The 20,588-nt window shown below is 46.4% G+C and overlaps 9 protein-coding genes and 1 non-coding gene across 10 annotated transcripts; 8 read left to right on the top strand and 2 right to left on the bottom strand.

Annotated features, from left to right (window-relative positions):
• Window positions 1–786: 786 nt before the first annotated feature.
• On the top strand, window positions 787–916 carry F4822DRAFT_t85. The gene has a single exon. It is a non-coding gene; the product is annotated as a tRNA-OTHER (tRNA).
• A 24-nt stretch (window positions 917–940) lies between these two features.
• F4822DRAFT_406707 (cytidine deaminase-like protein) lies at window positions 941–1,845 on the bottom strand. The gene has a single exon (XM_051458422.1). It carries the CDS (start codon window positions 1,730–1,732, stop codon window positions 1,208–1,210), a length of 525 nt encoding a protein of 174 aa, XP_051313268.1. The 5' UTR covers window positions 1,733–1,845; the 3' UTR covers window positions 941–1,207.
• Window positions 1,846–1,942: 97 nt separating this feature from the next.
• F4822DRAFT_406705 (DnaJ domain-containing protein) lies at window positions 1,943–3,138 on the top strand. The gene is made up of 2 exons (XM_051458421.1): window positions 1,943–2,144; window positions 2,203–3,138. Exons 1-2 carry the CDS (start codon window positions 2,009–2,011, stop codon window positions 2,955–2,957), a joined length of 891 nt encoding a protein of 296 aa, XP_051313267.1. The 5' UTR covers window positions 1,943–2,008; the 3' UTR covers window positions 2,958–3,138.
• A 103-nt stretch (window positions 3,139–3,241) lies between these two features.
• On the top strand, window positions 3,242–4,385 carry F4822DRAFT_284359 (uncharacterized protein). The gene is made up of 2 exons (XM_051454922.1): window positions 3,242–3,582; window positions 3,640–4,385. Exons 1-2 carry the CDS (start codon window positions 3,456–3,458, stop codon window positions 4,290–4,292), a joined length of 780 nt encoding a protein of 259 aa, XP_051313266.1. The 5' UTR covers window positions 3,242–3,455; the 3' UTR covers window positions 4,293–4,385.
• An 896-nt stretch (window positions 4,386–5,281) lies between these two features.
• F4822DRAFT_430237 (glycoside hydrolase family 81 protein) lies at window positions 5,282–8,434 on the top strand (the record flags this gene model as incomplete). Its single annotated transcript, XM_051461251.1, has 7 exons — window positions 5,282–5,362; window positions 5,561–7,090; window positions 7,148–7,292; window positions 7,341–7,642; window positions 7,699–7,787; window positions 7,845–8,269; window positions 8,343–8,434. The coding sequence occupies 7 exons, from the start codon at window positions 5,282–5,284 to the stop codon at window positions 8,432–8,434; spliced, it is 2,664 nt and encodes an 887-aa protein (XP_051313265.1).
• Window positions 8,435–10,284: 1,850 nt separating this feature from the next.
• F4822DRAFT_284150 (uncharacterized protein) lies at window positions 10,285–10,876 on the top strand. The gene is made up of 2 exons (XM_051454919.1): window positions 10,285–10,665; window positions 10,734–10,876. Exons 1-2 carry the CDS (start codon window positions 10,386–10,388, stop codon window positions 10,751–10,753), a joined length of 300 nt encoding a protein of 99 aa, XP_051313264.1. The 5' UTR covers window positions 10,285–10,385; the 3' UTR covers window positions 10,754–10,876.
• Window positions 10,877–10,925: 49 nt separating this feature from the next.
• F4822DRAFT_284135 (Sodium/calcium exchanger protein-domain-containing protein) lies at window positions 10,926–12,446 on the top strand. The gene is made up of 6 exons (XM_051454918.1): window positions 10,926–10,965; window positions 11,043–11,208; window positions 11,333–11,815; window positions 11,868–11,979; window positions 12,033–12,118; window positions 12,174–12,446. Exons 2-6 carry the CDS (start codon window positions 11,179–11,181, stop codon window positions 12,282–12,284), a joined length of 822 nt encoding a protein of 273 aa, XP_051313263.1. The 5' UTR covers window positions 10,926–10,965; window positions 11,043–11,178; the 3' UTR covers window positions 12,285–12,446.
• A 58-nt stretch (window positions 12,447–12,504) lies between these two features.
• Window positions 12,505–14,515, top strand: F4822DRAFT_284266 (lactoylglutathione lyase). Its single transcript, XM_051454921.1, has 6 exons — window positions 12,505–13,025; window positions 13,099–13,168; window positions 13,234–13,262; window positions 13,334–13,785; window positions 13,856–14,129; window positions 14,179–14,515. The coding sequence occupies exons 1-6, from the start codon at window positions 12,953–12,955 to the stop codon at window positions 14,352–14,354; spliced, it is 1,074 nt and encodes a 357-aa protein (XP_051313262.1). The 5' UTR covers window positions 12,505–12,952; the 3' UTR covers window positions 14,355–14,515.
• A 161-nt stretch (window positions 14,516–14,676) lies between these two features.
• Window positions 14,677–16,320, bottom strand: F4822DRAFT_430235 (MFS general substrate transporter; the record flags this gene model as incomplete). The annotated part of the gene is made up of 4 exons (XM_051461250.1): window positions 14,677–15,108; window positions 15,185–15,326; window positions 15,376–15,840; window positions 15,905–16,320. 4 exons carry the CDS (start codon window positions 16,318–16,320, stop codon window positions 14,677–14,679), a joined length of 1,455 nt encoding a protein of 484 aa, XP_051313261.1.
• A 365-nt stretch (window positions 16,321–16,685) lies between these two features.
• F4822DRAFT_284165 (uncharacterized protein) lies at window positions 16,686–20,168 on the top strand. The gene is made up of 5 exons (XM_051454920.1): window positions 16,686–16,899; window positions 16,956–17,420; window positions 17,476–19,037; window positions 19,087–19,455; window positions 19,525–20,168. The coding sequence occupies exons 1-5, from the start codon at window positions 16,800–16,802 to the stop codon at window positions 20,059–20,061; spliced, it is 3,033 nt and encodes a 1,010-aa protein (XP_051313260.1). The 5' UTR covers window positions 16,686–16,799; the 3' UTR covers window positions 20,062–20,168.
• Window positions 20,169–20,588: the final 420 nt, after the last annotated feature.

Raw genomic sequence — 20,588 nt, 5'->3', positions numbered from 1 at the left:
TGTAGACGTCGCCTCGATCAGCTAAAGATCGTGACTCATTCGAATTGCGTGGCATTCGGGCGAATATCTAAGTACCATTCGATCTCTTTCGACAATCATAGCTTTCCCCTCCACCTTTGTAGACCTACAGGGATAAATTCCGGATACGATGTAGGACATGAAGTGTTTTAGCGGCTTGTAGTTATCCAATCATCACTACTATTCCATAATGATTGGGGTGAAGTACCCCAGCCTTTGATGGGGAATATTCCGAATTAGCGCCCAAATCGAAATTCGCAGTTGCGAAATAGAGCTTACTGGGTGTAATATCGAAGAATCGCCAACGGCAATGGTGGGTTTGCGCGAAAATACTCGTCAATGAGCGGGGCCGAGTCATCATACGTGGGGATACCTTTCATTCAATACCTAAAGACTACTACTTCGCACTTCTTCCTATGTAGCCTTCGCAAATGGAATCTCGATTACTCACTCGCTATGATTACCTAGGTAGGTAAGATCAATAGAGAAGCCGGTAATGCTGTAGAAGATAGTCATCTCCATGATCTAAGCATGAGTGATGCGGCTTTAGACATACCGCTAAGAATATGGAAATTATACAGGCGTATGGTGTTGTAAGTTAGGTTCTTTAGCAGTCAACTCTAACTACCTAGGTAGTAACCCTAGCACATTTAAGCAAGCTACATGTATTACCCCTTTTAGCTTAATCCTAGTGCCCATGGCCGGCATAATGTCGGGACCTCTAGGCACATACTATTATATACCACAGATTCTAGTCCAACCATCACAGCCCGGTTAGCTCAATCGGTAGAGGTCAGTTCACATCTTCCACATCATCTAGTCAACATCATATACTGACGTATATCATAGCGTGAGACTCTTAATCTCAAGGTTGCGGGTTCGACCCCCGCATCGGGCTCAATTCCTGATGCATCTCTTCTAAAAGAGATATTTCGAACCATTTATTTTTTGGTATTTTTTTTTCCCTTCTGATCAGCTATAATGCTTTTTCCTATGTCACATTATTCTGATGTCGTGGAAAATGATACTTCATATCCATTCTATTTTTTATTTGCCTTCTACCTAATTGTCTGCCCAAACTCATACCCAAGTAAATAATACACGTTCTAATGGTAGCCGCCTATAAGGCTAGAAATACAGAAGCATTCTCTCCTGATTATTGCACTAAACACGGCTCGTCGAATTCAAATCAGATGGATTTCTCATGGCCGGCTGTAGCGACATCCAGTATTTCCTTCTCGAGCCCGGCAACGTGAACAAATTCAATGCCAGCAGCTTCCAACTTCCGCTTGCTAGAATTGGCACTGACAAACTTTTCCGGTTCATAGACTCCGGCGAAGACCGTCTTGATCTTGTTCCCTATTGCTAATATTCTATCCACGCATGGTAGATTTCCACTAAGCCTTTGAGAACATGGCTCCACCGTCGTGTAAAGAATGACACTATCTGGGAGTACTTCGCCTAGACGATCCGATGGGACGCTGTATTTCTTTGCCAATTTTTCAAAACAGCATTGTTCTGCGTGAGTATTGCCCGGAAGTTCCAGTGTGTAGCCAGTCGCCAATATCTCATTCGTAGCTGTATCCACCACGACAGCTCCGACACGGTAGTTGGTAGGTTTCGGCGGAGATATGGTGGCTAGAGATAGGGCAAATTCCATATATGATTGGTGATCTCCTGCCTCTAGGTTACTTGGTTCTGTATTTTCGGCCATCTCTCATTACTTTGGTAGTAAATTCCGTAAATTGATGAAATGATGGATATGGAGGTGGTACTGCGGTACTTCACATGTCGGTCCCGCCTTAAAGTTAAGGTGCGAACTCAAATGCCCGCCCCGCGAATTTAATTGGTAATCTTATCGATAAACCGCGTAGATTAGAAACGCGTGTAACGCGACTTTGGCCCTTCTTCATCAATTCATCATCCAGGGAATCACCAGCTTCTCGACCCAATAGTGCATCATTTAACTACTGATTAGCGACTGCCAATTATGGATGACTCGGATGATCTTCTCGCGGGTGAGCCGCCTGTCATTGACCCATACGAGGTTCTTGGCCTAGAACGTACGGCGGATGAGAGCCAAATCAAATCGGCTTATCGAAAGCTTGCTCTAAAGAACCACCCAGGTATGCATTCTATTCCACAAACAATAGAATTCGAGCGCTCAGACATGATATTATCTAGATAAGGTTTCCGAAGACAAAAAACAGGACGCCCATGAGACTTTCCAATCCATAGCCTTCGCATACGCCGTACTATCAGACCCGATAAGACGTAAACGATACGATGAGACGGGCTCGACCTCTGAGTCCATTGTCGACTCTGATGGCTTTAGCTGGTCGGATTTCTACCGAGAGCAGTTCCGCGATACAATCACTGCTGATGCGATCGAGAAATTCGCCAAGCAATACAAGGGTTCTGACGAAGAAAAAGATGACGTCCTGGTCGCGTATGAAGAACACAAGGGTAATATGGATGGAATCTACGAATCGGTCATGCTCAGCAATGTACTGGAAGATGACGAACGATTCCGCGCTATAATCGACGAGGCGATTGCCGAAGAAGATGTTCCCGCATTTAAGGCTTACACGAAGGAGAGCAAGAAATCCAAGGAGGCGCGAGTCAAGGCTGCGCGACAAGAGAGCACTGAGGCAGAGGAATATGCGAAGGAACTAGGTGTGCATGACAAGTTGTTTGGCGGCAAGAATAAGAAGGATAGCAAGGGGAAAAGCAAGAAGGGATCATCCGAAGATGATCTAGCTGCACTCATCCGCCAGAATCAGCAGGGTCGCAGTAGCTTCCTTGACAACCTAGCTGCTAAGTATGGTGCTGCGCCGAGTGGTAAAAAAGGAAAGAAGCGTACGGTCACAGAGGAAGAACCGTCGGAAGAAGCCTTTCAGGCTGCTGCTGCAAGACTGAAGAAGGGAAGGAAGAAATGAAGTCAGGTCTGATTTGGGTTCGGTTTGTTTTCTCACGGCGCATGGTAATGAGGCAAGCATCGGAAATTAGGGACAGGTACCAATTACTTTTAAACATTTTGCTATTGTCAGTTGCTTACTTCCAATGACTACAATAAAATAAAATAAATCATTCAATATACCAATAAAGCAAAAGGTGTAGTCTGTAGACCATGTGTTGTGTTTATTCTACAATCATTGAATGTTGGTATTGCCATGTGATAGCCCCTACCCACACTAGGTAGCCCTACATACAGGGGGTAGGTGCTGTCGGTAAGTGCTGTAATCCCCGATTCCAGGGATGTTACAGCCCTGGAGGCATTACCTGTACGTGATTAGTGGGTCATTACAGCTGAGCTAGAAGCTTTCCGCGCTGTCGCGTCTTCCAAACATTATTCTACCATTCTACCAACTACAACTTTTTAAGACACAACGCGGTAGTGTTGCTTTTTAGCAATCAACCCTTGCTACCAAAATGCGATGACAAGTGCTGAATCACTAGTGTACTATCCTGCGTATTGCTTCCACCTGTCCCCGACGATTAACAGATGGTGTCCCTTACGCGCTATCGACATTCATGACCTCGAGCGTCGACCTGGATTCGAAGGTAACCACAAATATTTACGCGCATCGCTAGAGTGATTTATAGCTTACCATGTTCAAGCCGACAATGTCTTCTTTTCCCTGAACCACCCTATTCGCTGGGTTCGAATAGTTGGTGTTGTCCTCGCGATCGACGAATTTTATGGCCACCGAGTCTATACGGTTGACGATAGCACTGGTAAGTGCGTCGAGTGCTGCCTAGATATTCCGAAGCCAGTCGATAGCCGTACCAAAAACAGCGAAAGTCATGAAAATGACGCTGTTGAGCCTCCACCCGTCGCGGAACCTCAGAACGATATCGATATTGGGATGGTCGCCGAATTTAAGGGTAGCACGAAGATCTTCAGAGACCAGAAGCAGATACATATCCGGAAGATGCAGAGAATAAGGTCTACGAATCAGGAGGTCCAGTTCTGGAACAAGATTCGTGACTTCAGGAGAGAGGTCATTAGCCAACCTTGGGTGTTGGACAGGAGAGAGGTGCGCCGGTGCAAGAAGCAACACATGATGGATGTGGACGCCGAAGAAAGAAAAGAGGCGAGGACGAAGAAAAGAAAAGACCATAAGAGCGATGCTGATGGGGTAAATCAGAGTAAAGAACGTAAGGCTAAGGTCAGGGATTTGAGAATTAAGCCTGCGAAAACGGAGCGCTTGATTACGTCGGAAGATAGAAGTCCAGTCACCGAAGAACAATATGATGCGTTAGGACTATGAAGAGATATGCGTAACTATTCATGTGAACACTCAGCCCTTGTTGCTTCACGTTTAAGCATATTATACACATGCTGCCAGATGGATCTAATATTCAGGACAAGTCTCAGCTTGGTGTTAAACAACATGAGAATATCGAACCTCAGGTCGAAATACACTTACGCCATGACTTTGATATCTGACTACTGACATTGACAAAGATACTAGGGTATTTATATTACTTTACTGCTACCTCTACTCGATATTGTTGGAATTTCTCGGTCATACCTCTCGTGGTATAATCATTATAGGACTACCAAGGTGGGGCCATCGAACCTACCCCATCCACTAAAACAGACTCCGGGTTATAACTTACCAACGTTACTTACACACGAGTGTATTCTCATAAGTCCTCCAGTAACGGCTTCTAAAGTTAGACTTCAAGAAGGCACGACTCCTTACAATATATAGGTGAGTAATTACAGAAGCTGCGAAGGCGTTTTTTGAGTAGTCGATCATGTGTACGTACTTGATGTAGGATCCAGCTCAACCTTTTTTTTTTGTCTGACGCGGCCATCATTAATACCAATTCCTCACAACAACTTTTTCTCCCTTACAGACACAAATCCTAAAGACCTAGAACCACCACCCAAGAAGGGGTAACATAGTATATCTCCGTATTCATAGCTCCGATATTCCTATTTTATATACCTACTTTCGAACAAATCTCGCCCTACTACAACGCAGCATCTCGCAGCTCCTAGCTTTCATTCCAGTAAAACTTCTGGACTCATCTGTTTGTTCCCACTCATCATATAGGTAGGGTCCTTCAGCCCCTATTCAAGACAACACATTCCACTCGTCATGAACTCTACACATCACTTAACATCGGTGATCATGATTCAACCGTCGCCCGGTGCACCGATGTCATTCTTCACCTCACATCGAGTCAACCCAACATGTCATTCAATCCAAGAATATATACAACTCGTTCACTATTCATGGACTCGATCATGAGGCTTCATATACCACAACTAAAACTGCTCTTGCTATCACTATACCACTACAAGTTCTTTTGCTTTTACTCTGGAACCGTATATCTACCTTGGTGTATTATGCGGCAATACGATATCACGGCAACACAAGTTTTCTTTTCAAGTCGAGTGCTGGTTGCTCGGAATACCCTCTATTAAGCAAACCAATAAAAATCGCTAAGAATAAAATCCTTTCTCCCTCTACTCCCTTCCCCTAAAGCCGTGATGAGGTTGTATTGGATACTGACACTGGTCCAGGTCCAACCCATCCTGGCAGCCCGATTCTGGGTCCCAAAGGGTCAAAGCAGGTTTTACCGCCAATACGGACTGATAGTACGAGAGGCTTTTCAAGAGAGCTCCTCTCCTATTTCGGAAAACAGAGATTCTCGCCGTGAAGGTTACCAGCCTATTCCTGTAACTACCAATCTTGCACCTTCGGCAAGTTCGCAGGCCTTGCCTCCATTATCTGGCCCTGAGCCTAGCACAACCGGTACTATTGACATTGTCTCCAACACAGTTAACAGTGCAGGAAAGACATCATTTCCGACTAATTCAACGCCTAACCAAACAGCAATTACCGCGCCATCTGGGCTTGAGGCAAACCAGTCAGACACGTCTACCATGGCTCCATCAGATATTTTCGGGACGCCAATCGCAACTAGCCCCCCTGCGCCTTACTTCCCAGTCCAAAAAGACCACCCCCGTCCTCGAACTGGTATCAAGGGCTCTCCGCCAATAGGCACGAACAAATTCTACGCCAACTTCTTTCTCGCTAATCAGACGCAGCCCACATACGTCCACCCGTATTCAATCGTTTGGTCGAAGGGTCAGGGGGCCTCGTCCAGCTGGGGGTTGGCGATCTCACATATCGAGGCAAACCAGAGAGTCTATGGTCCACCTTCAAACGACACGGGAGCCGCTCAATATTTCCTAAATCCCGTTGGTATTCATTCGCTATGCTTGTCAGCGGCGGAACTTGGGCCAAGTACTAATTTGACTACCGATAACCTGTCTGCACATTCAGCCAACGTCAATCTGCATGCTGACGCCAAATCGAAACCCTTAATCACATTTCCATTAGTGCAAGGTATGGCGTTCGTTACAGCCGTCTATAAAGGGAGTACTCCGGTTATCAACACCGGCGTCTACTTCAAGACAGTTACGAAATCGATCAACGGGCCGAAGGAAGGTATGACCAAATACACGTTGTACCTAGAAGATAGCACGGTCTGGCATGTGTATGCCTATTCGGCTAAAGGTGACACGTTTGATCTATCGGTGGTCAACAACAAAATGGCCAAGGCCGAGAAACCATACGACGGCATCGTTCAGGTTGCAAAAGACCCCGGAAACGGTGCCGAGACCGCAATAGACGCTGCATCTGGGGCATACCCGGTGAACGTTACACTCTCTGGATCGACGTCCGGTTCGAAAGGCACCTATACATTTACCTTCGAGAAAGCGGGATTTTCGAACGTCAAATTGTTGATGTACGCTCTACCTCATCATGTTGATTCCTTTGACAGTGCCACGCATAGTAGTAAATCGAAGGCGCAGCTGCAAACTACCACAAAGGGTATGGCGGTAGGAGTCGTTGCGGATTCGTGGACGATGGTCGAGCCTAATATGCCCGTCTCGATGGGATTCGCTCCCTGGCATCCTGTTGACGGCGAGAAGAAAGCTTTGAGTGACTCAGCAATCAACCATATCACCAAGGTAGCCGCGAATGAAGCGGGTCAGAGTGTGGATCAACAATCGGACCAGAATTCAATGTACTTCGGTGGGAAGGTAATGTTATAATCTCACTAACATATGGCTTCTATGAATTGCTGACGTTTTGAGTAGGCGCTCGCAAAATTCGCTGGAATCTCTTTCGTATCGAAGGATTTATTAAAGAACGAGAATTTGGCTCAGAGTGGATTGAAAAACCTACAAGCTGCTTTTAGCCGTTTTGCAACCAACAAGCAGCAATTTCCATTATACTACGATAGTAAGTTCCATATATGCCTGAAGTTTTGGCTTAGACTGACGTTGTAAGGTGCTTGGGGAGGCCTAGTTTCTTCTGCGACCTACCAAACCGGGAACGAGGGTGCGGACTTCGGCAATACTTACTATAACGACCATCATTTCCATTACGGCTACTTCATATACGCCGCCGCCATCATCGGCTACCTTGACCCCTCCTGGCTCACCAAGGGCAACGTTGACTATGTAAATACACTAGTCAGAGATATCGCCAATCCCTCTCATTTGGATAAGCACTTCCCCGTTTCTCGCAATTTTGACTGGTACCATGGCCACAGCTGGGCTCACGGCCTCTTTGAAACCGCCGACGGAAAGGTACGCGTTCCTAACGATACAATTCACAGGTTTAGTAACACTAAACTGTTATATAGGACCAAGAGTCGAGCTCGGAAGATGCGATGCATGCCTATGCCATCAAGATGTGGGGGAAGACAATCAAGAACGCGAATATGGAAGCTCGGTAGGTTGCTGTCGCCGTCTACTGTTACTTGAGAGGCTAATATGTTGCGCTCCGAAGGGGTAATTTGATGCTAGCCATTCTCGCCCGTTCTTTGAACAAGTATTATCTCTATACCGAGGAAAATGACGTCCAGCCTCCAGAATATGTTGGAAACAGGGTTGCTGGTATTCTATTCGAAAACAAATGTGATCACAACACATATTTCGGATCGAATATCGAGTATATCCAAGGCATCCATATGATACCGCTTCTACCAAGTACGAGGCTCACTCGATCCGCTAAGTTCGTAAAGCAAGAGTGGGCGACGTACTTCGATAACGGAAGAGCCGACAACGCTGAAGGAGGTTGGAAGGGGATTCTCTACGGCAATTTAGCTACCGTTGACCCCAAGTCGGCGTGGGATTTCTTCACGAGGGAGGACTTCGATCAAATGTGGCTGGACGGAGGCGCCTCGCTGACGTGGTACCTGACGTACTGCGCAGGTAAGTTCTGGCCAACTTTGTTTTCGAGGTACAGAAAGGCTAATAGTACTCTAGCTTTCATGTGATCATTTAGCGATTCTCATGATTTCCATGGGACATAGACGACGCTCACTGGATGAGCAGTGGAGATGGCTGGACATATCGAGGGCCTTGATGGCCTGTTGAGTTACCTATCACTGTGAATAATACCTACGAGTAGAATGGATATTTGGGGGGTTAGGGGGTAATGGAATTAGGCCAGATGCTGCGTATAGATTTCAGAATACCAAGGTACCAATATTGTTTGCATTCTTACCAACATAAGCCTTCCCCTAAGCCCCACGGCATACTATTTTCTCCTTTCCGAAGTGACGGGATGAATTGGGATGTATGACAAAGGCCCAAGTCCTTCGACGCCTCGCGGATGACCCGGATGGTGATGGTTGGACTTAGAGTAGTGACGGTATCATATGGCTACCTGCCTTAGCGTTTAAACATATTGACCTAGTATATGCCGCGCGTAATGAAAGGTTCCGTCTCTTAACCAGACGATAGCTGAGCCTACCTCTTTGGCTTCGGAAAACTGCATCTTCGTTACATGTACTGTATGTAGCGGTTTAGGTTTTTACACTAGACCCCACGTTTTTTCCCTTATCACACTGCCGGAATACCTTAGGACTAACCTTTTCGGTAAGCTACATACCTAGCTCCAATGTCGTAGCCTTTTACGGTACGGTACAGTATAAGTCACTTTTTGGCCCGCTTATCTAGATCTAGGTACTTCACAGGGAGGCCTCCTCTGATCATTCCCTTCGGAGAAGTTTCAACTCCTAATTTCCAAGATTGTTTCCCGCCATATTCGGGGCACAGCCACAATGAGCTGCAGTTTATCACTTCTGCCAAGACTTATACTATGTACTCTCTACGTAACTACTCATTAATCGCGCTTCATACGAAAGCCATTGGCTTTCACAGTTTGTGCTATCGTATTTCCCTGCTTGCAATTTCTTTTCCGAACCCGGAAATTTCCCAGAATTGTTTCATCTTCTTGTTCAATTGAGAGCTCAACTTGGGTCAACCTTCTTACTTACATCCATCGGAAACATATACGTAGCTATCTCTAGTTTCAAAGCTCCGCACCCTGCCGGAACTAGAGATTCGTGCTACTTGGTATTTACGTACCTTACTCAGAACCCTTGTTAGTTAATCCCTGGATGTACCCCTAAGCTCGTGCCACGTTTTACCTGCAGACCGGTTGTTGCGCAGCATTTCACCTCCCGAGTTTTCTTGACCGTGTCGAAGTGGAGTAAACTAACTAAATACCTACCTAGGTAAGCTCAGCGCTAGCTTAAGAATTGGAACAAAACGACGTCAACCATTTACCGTCAAGGTCAACAAAGAATTTATTTGAAAATAATATGGGATGATGGATGTCTGACTAGTTTTTATTTTAGGTTAACATATCAAGAAGAAGAAGAAAATAGGACGAAAAAAAGAAAAATAAAGTTCAATTGACGTGCCTTGGCGAGTCCAAGGATTTACCCTACTCGATTCTTCCTTCAATTCAAGTACCTATTACAACATTGAATTCACCAAGAGCTCCCAAGACGGGCGAACAAGCAAAAACAGGCCAACACCAAGTCAGGAACAGGTCAGCCAAGCTACCGGATTAGGGACTACTACGACTCGCTCAGAGTGTATTTCTATTTAGCATTCTTAGTCAACCTTCTTCGCTAGGGGGAAAAAAGAAAGGGAAGATACAAAGGGTGTTTGGATCTTGTCTGCGCCTCCACGCATCCTGTACCCCAAATATTACTGCACTTTTGAACTGTCGCATACAATTTTCGGGGGAAGAAAGGACAATCCCCAATGGCGTGTAAGTGCGGATTACTTTTTTCTACCTGTCGGTTTCGGGCTTGATGATACCTATACATACCCAATCGCACACCCAAAATTAGTCACCTGCTGTTTTCCTCCCCTCTCTTATACTGTTTTGCGCCAGCTTCGTCTCTCTGCACGCACGCGCGTCAATTCATTAGAATATGTGGTGGTTGTCGACACGGAAATTTTGATATACCGGCATTGCTATAAAAACATACCTAGATATAATACTGTTAGCTGACCATGACGCGCGACGATGGATCGCGATACAGCCGATTTATTACCCAGTTTCCGCGCTCAAGTCCGCAAGACATTTACTTATTCAAGTCACGACCGTCCCCGAGAGAATGGAGGTATCAGCGATGAACGTACTCCTTTAATAGGAAATGGAAATGGGTCTGCTACACAGAATGGGCGTAACGAGATTTGGAAATTCTTTTTCGATTCGCATGATACACCGGGTCTCGGCAACTCGAAGCCATGGGTGAAATATCCGGCGCACGTATGGCACGTCACCAAGGCCACTTTATTGAGCAGTACGTACACACCCAATCACTACCGAACCAAACAAAAATTCCGGGGTAACAGGGTTGAATTTACTAAGTGGGATATCGATTGATATAGGTCCTGTGAATATTCTTCTCGTCACTGTACCAATTGGTATTATTGCTGGTCAAGCCGGTTGGGATCCAGTGGCGGTTTTTGTGATTAACTTTTTCGCCATTATCCCTCTCGCAGCCGTACTATCCTTTGCGACAGAAGAGATCTCGGTAAAGCTGGGCGAGGCTCTGGGTGGCCTACTTAATGCTACATTTGGTAATGCGGTGGAGTTGATTGTAAGGCTTTCGGCCCCCAACCCACTATTACATGCATCCATGGATCTATCACTTTATTGACCACATCCCCCCTGCAGGTTAGCATAATCGCGTTAAGGGACAGGCAGATCGAGGTTGTTAAGTCGTCGATGATTGGCTCGGTTTTGTCGAATCTGCTGCTCGTTATGGGTATGTGTTTCTTCTTCGGCGGAATCGTCAATATGGGAGGAGGGGATGGTGCCGGCCAAGAGCAAACCTTCCAAGGTATCACTGCCCAAACGACAGCCTCGTTGATGACTTTATCTGCTGCTTCTATGATACTACCCGGCACTGTAAGCGTTCCTTCCTTATTACTAAGAGCCCCATGGAAACTAATGTGAGGGACTAGCTATTCATGATCATCAATAATAGCAATAAGGGATCTGATGAAGAGCGCAATGGGATCGTACTCTCCCTTTCCCGTGGCACAGCGATTATCCTATTACTTCTTTATGTTTTATATCTTGTCTTCCAACTGAGAACACATCATAAACTATTCAGCGCCGAAGCCCAGAACTCAAACGCATCCCAGTTGCCCACCGAAGCGGCAGCAGCGGCTGGAAATGTACGATCCGCGACAATTGTGGAGACCCAACAGCCGGAAGAGGAAGAGGAAATACATATGAGCCCGTGGTCAGCTGCTGCGGTACTCATTGTCGTAACCGTCTTGATTGCTCTGTGCGCCGATTACCTGGTGGATAGCATAGACGCTCTCGTCGAACGTGCTCACATTAGCCGAAGCTTTATTGGTCTTATCTTGATTCCTATCGTTGGGAACGCGGCGGAACATGTCACCGCCGTCGTGGTGGCTGTCAAGAATAAGATGGACCTTGTAAGAATTATTCTTGGGTATTCGGGTACAACGAGACTAACATATGACACAGGCATTGGGTGTTGCTATCGGTTCCAGCATCCAGATTGCTCTATTTGTAACACCATTCCTTGTTATCCTTGGATGGATCATGGACAGGGAAATGGATTTGCATTTCGAGACTTGTGAGTTGATTGATATGGTTGGTATCATTTTCATTGTTGCTAACACGATATAGTCGAAACGGTTGCGTTTGCATTGGCTGTTTTGGTCGTAATCTACACAGTTCAGGATGGAAAGTCCAATTACCTCGAGGGCGCTATGGTAAGTCTTCTATTCCCCTATTACATAGCTGCTTTCGGTGCTAATGTCGCTTCAGTTAATGGCCCTCTACGTCATTATCGCACTCGCATTTTTCGTTACTCCTAGCCAGTACTTCAACACCGATTTGGTTGTTGGTAAGCTTAGCAACGTTATCGGGTCAACATGATCGATCTCCTATTTTCTTAACAGCCCTTGAAGGGCGTTATAACTTAACCCAACTACCCAAAGCAGTTCGCTACTCGAACTACGTTTAACCACCCGACGTATTTATTAGTAGTGTATATCAACGCATAGCGCTACAAGTAGTACGCGTACGGAGCGCCTCCGAAAGTCATTTTTTATGTCCTCTTTTAGGCGTTATGTTCTTTGTTTTATTAGTGTACAATACTATGGATAGGTCTGAAAAAATGAGGTCCCGGGTTTTCTTTCCGGAGTTCGGGGAATATCACAATTGGAATACAGAGAACACAGGTTAAGAGTCCCCTGAAGTTAAGGCTTGTAGCACTTGAGGTAGGCAATAGACTTAGTGTATGTCTCTGAACTGATTTGAGTTTCTTGTGATACAGTAACCCAGCTCGGTCTGCCGGTGTTTACTACCCGAACATCTGAAGCTATCGATCGATAGCGGATTGATGCCCCAATTTTCATCGGCTAGATCCCCGTAAATGCGGGGCTGGAGGGGTAGCTGTCACAAAACGTCATTGTAACCTTAGTCCATTGCGTCTTTCTTAGAGGGGAAGCAGCTTTATACTGGTTTATCCTGTCATGTTGATTAGCAATCATTGATACGTTTACTGTAACTCTTGTCTTCGACAACTACGATACCTCCACCCTATGTCTTGTTTCCGTACTTTGTTTAGGATACCAACAAGATCGTATACTCTAAATACCCCAAAGCAATTCATAGGTAGGCACTTTCGTATCTTTAGACCATCCAAGGGTTATATATGATGTAGATATCTAATTGTTTAATTCTATAGGCGTTTGGCGCACATTCGCAACCATGGCGTCAACTACGAATACAAACAACTACAAGTTCAACCACTCTATGTAAGCCTACCATAAACCATGTCTAAAGAGAAGTAAGCCGCTAAATATGGTGACACCAATCGCAGGCTCCGAGTGAAAGACCCTAAAGCATCTGGTATGCCACACCCACCATACCCACTAGCAATCACAACACCATAAGCTGACGTTTATACCCGTCGGCAATAGTCAAATTCTACGAATTCCTCGGCATGACCGTAGTCAAGCATCTACAATTCCCCGAATCCAAATTCGACCTCTACTTCCTAGGCTACGACAGTCCATCCGCGCACTCGCACGGGCGGAGTACATTCGACCGTCAAGGGCTTATCGAACTCACGCATAACTACGGCACCGAAGACGATCCCAACTACAAGATTAATAACGGAAACGCGGAGCCCCATCGTGGGTTTGGTCATGTGTGTATTGCGGTAGACCATATTCAGGCGGCGTGTCAGAGGATTGAGGATGCCGGGTATAGGTTTCAGAAGAAGTTGACGGATGGGAGGATGAAGCATATTGCGTTTGCACTGGATCCTGATGGGTATTGGGTTGAGGTTGTTAGTTTGAGGGCGGGGAGTAAGGGGGCGGATGATCCGGAGGAACAGGGGGTTACGACGGATGTGACGACGTATAGAATGGTAGGCTTTTTCTTGTTGTTGAAGCGAAGAGAGGGTGTTGTGAATGAAATAGTTGCTAATGATGGAGCAGAACCACACGATGATCCGCGTCAAGGACGCCGAGAAGTCCCTTAAGTTCTACCAGGAGGTTCTGGGCATGACTCTGTTCCGTACTGTTGAGCAGCCCGCTGCGAAGTTCAACTTGTACTTCCTCGGGTACCCCGGCGAGAAGGGCCTTCCCGAGGGCGGGTTCACGGCCGATTATGAGGGTTTGTTGGAGTTGACGTGGAATTATGGTACCGAGAAGGATGAGAACTTCAAGTACCACGATGGTAATTCAGAGCCCCAAGGGTTTGGACACATTTGTGAGTTCGTTTTCCCGTTCTTGGGGGGCATTGCTAACTGAAGTGGTAGGTGTCTCGGTTGACAGCCTCGATGGTGCATGCTCGAGATTCGAGAGCCTAAATGTCAATTGGAAGAAGCGACTTACGGATGGGCGCATGAAGAACGTTGCCTTCGTACTTGACCCTGACGGATATTGGGTTGAGATCGTTCAGAATGAGCGTTTCTCTGGACAGGAGAACTTCTAAATTCAATAGGACTCAATCAAGTTTACCATGATCTTCAGCACGTAGTATCAGATGCGGTGGCAGTAGGAGAAATAGTAAAAGTAGTATTTAATGAATAAATATCAATCAAATTCTGGATTAATACATAATAATTTATACGGTTGTGGTTAATATATACTTGATTCCCAACGGTGGGTGCGTGGTGTTTTGGTGCATGTTTAAGGTGGGAAGAAATGCCTAGAGATGACCTGGTATATATAAATTTGGCGAATACCGGATCCTGCTGATGAACTGCGTTGATGAACTGCGTCATTGATCATCAAGGTCCTCATTTCGCCGCGACCTAGGACATCGGCTCGCCGGTTTGATTTTCCCGGCTACCGTGTTCTCGTTCCTCGTCCTCAATCCTCTGTCGCTCGGCCTGTTCTCTTTCCCTCTCTTTCTCCTTGAAGAAGGCAAGCAGGCCTATATCATATAATATCTTCAAGCCTCCAGAGCAGAGGAAAGAAACCCAGAACAGATTCCGGTCGACTAGGACACCGGTTAGGATCGGACCGAGGCTCTGGGCGGTGGTTTTGACTACGTTTACGGTGCCCATGACAACCGTCCGCTCTTCGGGTAGGACGATGGCGGCGAGAAACGCGGCACGGGGCGCGCTGTCCATTGATTGGGTGCTGGAGTTTAGGATGAGGAAGAGGAGGGCGAGGTGTATGTCGCTGGGAATACCGAGGAGAGCGCGGAAAATTTGGGAGGGGAGGTGTGTGAATACCATGGTCTATATTATTATGAACGAATATTAGCGTAAGCAACTAGTCTTATACCTAAAACGTGATGGGTGGGATGGGACTTACGTTGACGTTACCAAATCTTTTCGCGAGAGAGGCGGCGACAATCAGGGAAGCGCCCGCTATTAGTTGTGTAACGAAGAAAATTGTACCCAGCTTTCCCTCGTCAATGTTGAAGTGATCCTTGAAGTAATACGTTATCCAAGATCTGATTCTGGTTAGTCATATCGTAGGGAACCGGAAAGTTTGTTACTTACAATGGCGCGAGCCCAGAGCCGAAAGAATCTAGAGCAAAGAGGAGGCATAGTGTAATAACCACAGGAACGCTCTCCTTGCTGATATCTGGGAACCATCTCCGCCTAGGAGGCGGATCAGCAATTGAGCTCTGCTCTAGTAGCGGTCTTGTCTCGTCATTTCTCGCGCGGCTCTGCTGCTGTTTCTTCTCCGATTCCACGCGATGACTCAAGAAGACAGTAAATGTTAACTTCAGTAGCCCGAGAATTGCGTATCCAATGTAGACGGCTCGATACGCGCGTACAGAGTCCCACTCTAATGTCTCAGTCAAATGCTGAAGAACCCATCCGCAAGTGATGCTGCCACACGCAGTTCCCACGTTTCCCAAAAGACTGTACCAAGCGTAGACATCGCTTCTGTTCTTAGGATCTGTCAAATGAGCTACGATGCTCTCTTCAATCGCTCGGAACGGACCGATCTCATTGCCACTAGATCCTTGTATCAGCAACTTCATTTCCACCCGCGCGGCTCGCAGCGGGGTCAGCCACTCACCTCGGACTTATCACCCCAACCACCGCCGCCACCAGAAGAACCCAGTAATTGTCAAATAATGCGAATACCACCCCGCTGGCTGTCATCAACAAGGCTCCGAGGCCCAAGACGGCTCGACGACCTAGGGCGTCAGCGAATAGCGTTAGGATGAAGCTGATGCATATGTCACCGACTAGAGTTAATGTCATGAAAAGTCCGATGGCGGCCTTCGGGACGGATAGTGCGGAGAGGTAGGCTACGAGGACCAGTGTTGATGCGCCGTATGCAAACATCCGTACGAAGCGCTGCAGGCAGAGTAGTTTGACGTCATGAGATGAAGTGTACATCGAAAGAAGGCCAGTCTCCTCAAAGATTCGCTTAGAGATGCCTCCGTTATCGCTTTTTGGAGCTGCGGCTGAAAGAGGAGGAGCGTCCATGGTTTCGATTTACTTCGATTTTGCCCAAATTGAAGCCCAAACTGAAGGGTGGCTTACGGCGGAGGTGGAGGAAAAAAAGTAAAATATCGTAGCCCGGTCCAAAAAATGGTGGTATTTTATGCACAGCCCAGCTATATATCGTCACGTCACCGAATAGCCTCGCAACGAAAGTGCACTTTTTTCTTCGGCATTTGGACTCTACGACATGACTCGATATGTTGTTAACAATGAGGCATTTTTTACAGTCCATTCAATATATCTTTTCTGCCACTTCATGTTTCAACAAACGGCGGTGGGTGACACAGTCGAATTAGCTTCCTCCTCACATCTTCGCTACCATAGCTATTCACGATGTATCCTTCACTCCAAAGAAGAAAAGAGCCGCAAGAATATGTATTTAGTAGAACAATCACCTAGGTAATTTCAGCCAAGAGAGCGATAGAACTGCAAAACACAGTACAGATACACCCAACTCTACAATGAGCGGCGACAACTTCAACAAGAAATGCTTGGATTACTTCATACAAAAGTATGGAGAGAGAATTGACGATTGGTCTCGTGACAATGATTGGTCCTTTGGTAATGATCAATCCAATATCGTTGTGAGGCCCTAGGTTCTGACTCTGCTATAACAGAACTTTCGCATCATTATCACTTCCGCGCACCTACACGACCGAAACCATACGCTCTCCCAGAAGGCTTGGATTCCAAAACCCTTCCATACTTAGTGAATGACCGACCATTCTACTTCGCTTGCAAAGTTTTGGGCGACGATCCCATATCGACAAATTCGTTGGTCTTGGGATGGTATCTCTGGGAGGCGTTCGGCACACGCCCGACAGAGTTCCTCGAGCTATATATGTCCCTCAAGAGCAAGGCCATCTCTGACGAAGTTGGCTCGAATAGGCCCGTTGAATTCACATTATGCACGATCTTACAGAAAATATTTCAACCCGGGTCCAGGCCAACTCTGGAGTGGTTTTATTTGAAAGTCTCCGATTTGGCCGGAGGTACCCAACATCAGAGTTATCATAAGGAATTTCAAACGATGAAATCGAAACTTGAAGATTTGAGGAATGGCTTGGAAAGACAAGGCTTTGGTGATTATTCATCGTCCATTCTCGACACTACGTTGTATTACTTACTACATAATAGGCTCTACATGGACAACAAGGAATAACCCGCCAGGCTCTAACTGGGAAACATACAACGACAGATATAATCTCCCACTCTTCAATGGGCTTTGTCAGTACATATGGTCCCAACGTGAAGGCCAAGTTCGAAAATTACTCCAATCCTTTGAGAAGATACCTGACCAACGAAGCCCTATCCAAAACTTCAAGGGAGGTTTCTTGTCTATCAATATTACAGAGAATGGGGGGATTAGAAATACTAACAACCCCCAATACGAGGATTGGGGATTATACCTTATGACATCAAACGATGCAGAGGCCGAATCGAATCAAGGAAACGCTTTGGTAGAGCCTATACGACGTTCGGCGCCTCGTGGGATACACCCGGCACTTGAGGATCTCATAGAGTGGGAGACTGCTGGTCTACCATTCGAAAAATGGGATCATGGGTGGGATGAGGGGTACGGTCATTTCTTAGGATCCAAAACAGACGCAACGGCACTTCTTGTAGCTTGGTGGTGCCTTTTCAACCTGTGCAGGGACAAGGAAAACCTCACTCTGTGGACTTCATTGCAGAATACTTCTTCCGCACAGCATGGTATTTCCAACGCTGTGTATCGTCTCAGTCGACTGGTCCCCTGTAACGATGATTTTCTGTATAGCGTTTGTCGTTTCAGGGGCTGGGACAAAATATTTGTTCACGAAAGTCAAGCCGTCTCAAGTAACCCAATCGTTAAGGCTTATCAACAACATCTAATCATCTTCGGCTATGAACTCAGGCCAGGCGATGATCGGGAACATGCACCCACCCACGATAACTTCGACGATATTACCAACGAGGAAAAGTTTGGGAAAACTCTGCACGATCACGTTTTGTACGTGCTCAAGAAAGCGCACAAGTCTCAGCAACCTCATTGTCGTATCACGGCGCACCCGTTCTTTTTTCGGACCCGAAAGTCATCGAGATCCCTAACCGAGCTTCTCAAAAAGAACGATTGGGATGAGGTACGTAGGGTCGTAGTTGAATGGGACCTTTTCACGAAGTCTGAACTAAAAACGATCAACAATGGCTGCGTTTTCTTTTTCGGCCGGTTTCGCTGGGTCACCATTTTCGCCGAAGAGCTTTTATGTCTCTCATCTACTACTAAGGGTCGTCTTACGGCGGAGGAATTCAGTACCACCAGTTACGGAATTGTAGGAGAGATAAAGAGTAGCTTCAAGCAGTGGATAAGGCGCATCAAAGATATGGCATGGGCTAATGATCTCTTCCGGATAGCGATTTACACTGAGGTCTTCGGCGTCTTCGAGGATACAGAGGACATTGAAACCACTACGATCGAAACTACAGCCCAGTCGATTCTGACAAGTCTTTCATTGGGAGATACGTATGTTAGCATGGCCAAGCAAGGCCCCCAAGTCTTGAGGGATTACCTTGGCGAACCCCTGTTTCTTAGAGCGGTTACGGAGCACCTCCAGGAATCAAAAAAATACGGTAGCCTAATGGAATGGCTAAGAAAGATCATGGGGGGGAAATCCCCAAACAAGTTGCTTAAAGGAAAGCTATCTGAGCTCATAATTGCAATAGTAAGTATCCTACCTTAACTTACAAGTCTATTGTCCTGATATGTTATAGAAATTGGATCGCATCTTGCGCCTGTCGAGCACTGCAACTGACAAAGTTAGCATCGGTCAACTGCATCGCAGAAGTTTCTGGAAAAAACTGCTGGATGCAAAGCGCTGGAATTTGAATTCAAAGGCTTGGATATCTGTTCGCGAAGAACATGTCGATCTGGACTTGTATGAGCTACAAGACGCAGGGCCTTCAGATCCTATCCCATCGCACTCCGTCCGAAATATAAAAGAGTGGCTTGCCGAACAAAAACGATCAACGTTCCTATTTCCTGATAAAGGCGACGGAACGAACTTGCTTTTTTTCTTGCGACGAAAGTCGGGTAGTAGCAATGACCGCCCATCATGGCCAGAGATACTCTGTTCGATACGGGTAAGTCATCATCAACTTCGTTTTTAATACCCAGATACCTCCTAGATATATGCTTACGCTGTCCCACAGCACATGCCTAGCACACACCCTAAAGATGAGGATGTCTCTAAGATTCCTAAGATGTTCAACGCCGAGGGATTGGGGAGTGGCCAACGAGGCTGGCCCGTGATCCATATTTTTGTTGCCAACAAGGTTAGCATTTGGGAAAACGCATGTGACCAAGCGCTGAAAGCAATGCGACCGACCGCCCCGCAGATTTCTAAGACGCTCCAAATCGAGAAGTTACCTCTGATAATCGAACGTGTGAACGGCCGAGTCCAGATAGATGAAATCTCACTCAACAGGACATTGGATGCACTGAGAACTGAGGCTAAGGCCCTAGAAACAAGTCTACAAGCCGGCGTTATCCCACCTAATCTTCCGCTGATAGACTCCGAAGAGAACAGAAAAAAACTAGGGAGTTTCGTTAGGCCGCCCCCTCAACCCCAGGGTGACGAGGGAAGATTAAAGTATGACGACTTTGTTTGCTACGTCGACTCGAACAAAATATGGGGAGAATCCTTTCATGATCTTATGGAGCTCATGGCGAGAACACCTTCACAATAATCTAGCCTAAGACCTACACTTTCGGGTTCTTTTAGATAACGGGCTTTTCGGTATTAGGGTATACCTAGCTAGTACATTCATTTGATATCTCAATGCAGAATTTAGACCTCTACGTGCAACAACATATCCTCATGATAATTTAAGTACTCGTCTAGGTCGTATGGCAATCTCGCTCGGCTGCGCGTCACTCGTGGCCACACGAGAACACAAGTTGACGGTGTAAACGTGTGGGTAGACGGATCATGTTCAGGCGTGTAATCGCCAACTTAGGATCTTCTTCACGTCACCACGATCAGTGATGGGCGTAATGAAAATGTAGAAAAGACAACAAAAATTATGAGACTTGGAATGCCAGAGGCATCGCCAAAGGACGGTCAGCTCCACGTTGTGCAATGCAGGCTTCCCATCCTCGCTGTGCGTGTTTTTGATCTCGCAGCGGCGGACTCAAGGTAAGTTTGAGGAGAAGAAAAATCATGACTGGAGGGGCAGAGAGCTCGACTTTTATAGCTACGAATATGGGTCACAGG

The sequence above is a fragment of the Hypoxylon trugodes genome (assembly GCF_022578975.1).
Source record: "Hypoxylon trugodes strain CBS 135444 unplaced genomic scaffold F4822scaffold_6, whole genome shotgun sequence".
Classification (NCBI taxonomy): Eukaryota; Fungi; Ascomycota; class Sordariomycetes; order Xylariales; family Hypoxylaceae; genus Hypoxylon; species Hypoxylon trugodes.
The sequence above is the reverse complement of the archived record's forward strand: the minus strand, read 5'-3'. Positions and strand labels throughout refer to the sequence as shown.

Coding starts and splice junctions, on each gene's coding strand:
- F4822DRAFT_284266 (XM_051454921.1), top strand. CDS start 12,953: ATGTCTTGTTTCCGTACTTTGTTTAGGATACCAACAAGATCGTATACT. Junction 13,786..13,855: donor ATGTGACGACGTATAGAATG/GTAGGCTTTTTC, acceptor ATGATGGAGCAG/AACCACACGATGATCCGCGT. Junction 14,130..14,178: donor CCAAGGGTTTGGACACATTT/GTGAGTTCGTTT, acceptor CTGAAGTGGTAG/GTGTCTCGGTTGACAGCCTC.
- F4822DRAFT_284359 (XM_051454922.1), top strand. CDS start 3,456: ATGACAAGTGCTGAATCACTAGTGTACTATCCTGCGTATTGCTTCCAC. Junction 3,583..3,639: donor GCGTCGACCTGGATTCGAAG/GTAACCACAAAT, acceptor ACCATGTTCAAG/CCGACAATGTCTTCTTTTCC.
- F4822DRAFT_284150 (XM_051454919.1), top strand. CDS start 10,386: ATGGATCGCGATACAGCCGATTTATTACCCAGTTTCCGCGCTCAAGTC. Junction 10,666..10,733: donor CAAGGCCACTTTATTGAGCA/GTACGTACACAC, acceptor GAATTTACTAAG/TGGGATATCGATTGATATAG.
- F4822DRAFT_406707 (XM_051458422.1), bottom strand. CDS start 1,732: ATGGCCGAAAATACAGAACCAAGTAACCTAGAGGCAGGAGATCACCAA.
- F4822DRAFT_284165 (XM_051454920.1), top strand. CDS start 16,800: ATGAGCGGCGACAACTTCAACAAGAAATGCTTGGATTACTTCATACAA. Junction 16,900..16,955: donor TGACAATGATTGGTCCTTTG/GTAATGATCAAT, acceptor CTGCTATAACAG/AACTTTCGCATCATTATCAC. Junction 19,038..19,086: donor CTGAGCTCATAATTGCAATA/GTAAGTATCCTA, acceptor GATATGTTATAG/AAATTGGATCGCATCTTGCG.
- F4822DRAFT_284135 (XM_051454918.1), top strand. CDS start 11,179: ATGGTGCCGGCCAAGAGCAAACCTTCCAAG. Junction 11,816..11,867: donor TCAAGAATAAGATGGACCTT/GTAAGAATTATT, acceptor CATATGACACAG/GCATTGGGTGTTGCTATCGG. Junction 12,119..12,173: donor ATTACCTCGAGGGCGCTATG/GTAAGTCTTCTA, acceptor ATGTCGCTTCAG/TTAATGGCCCTCTACGTCAT.
- F4822DRAFT_406705 (XM_051458421.1), top strand. CDS start 2,009: ATGGATGACTCGGATGATCTTCTCGCGGGTGAGCCGCCTGTCATTGAC. Junction 2,145..2,202: donor TGCTCTAAAGAACCACCCAG/GTATGCATTCTA, acceptor GATATTATCTAG/ATAAGGTTTCCGAAGACAAA.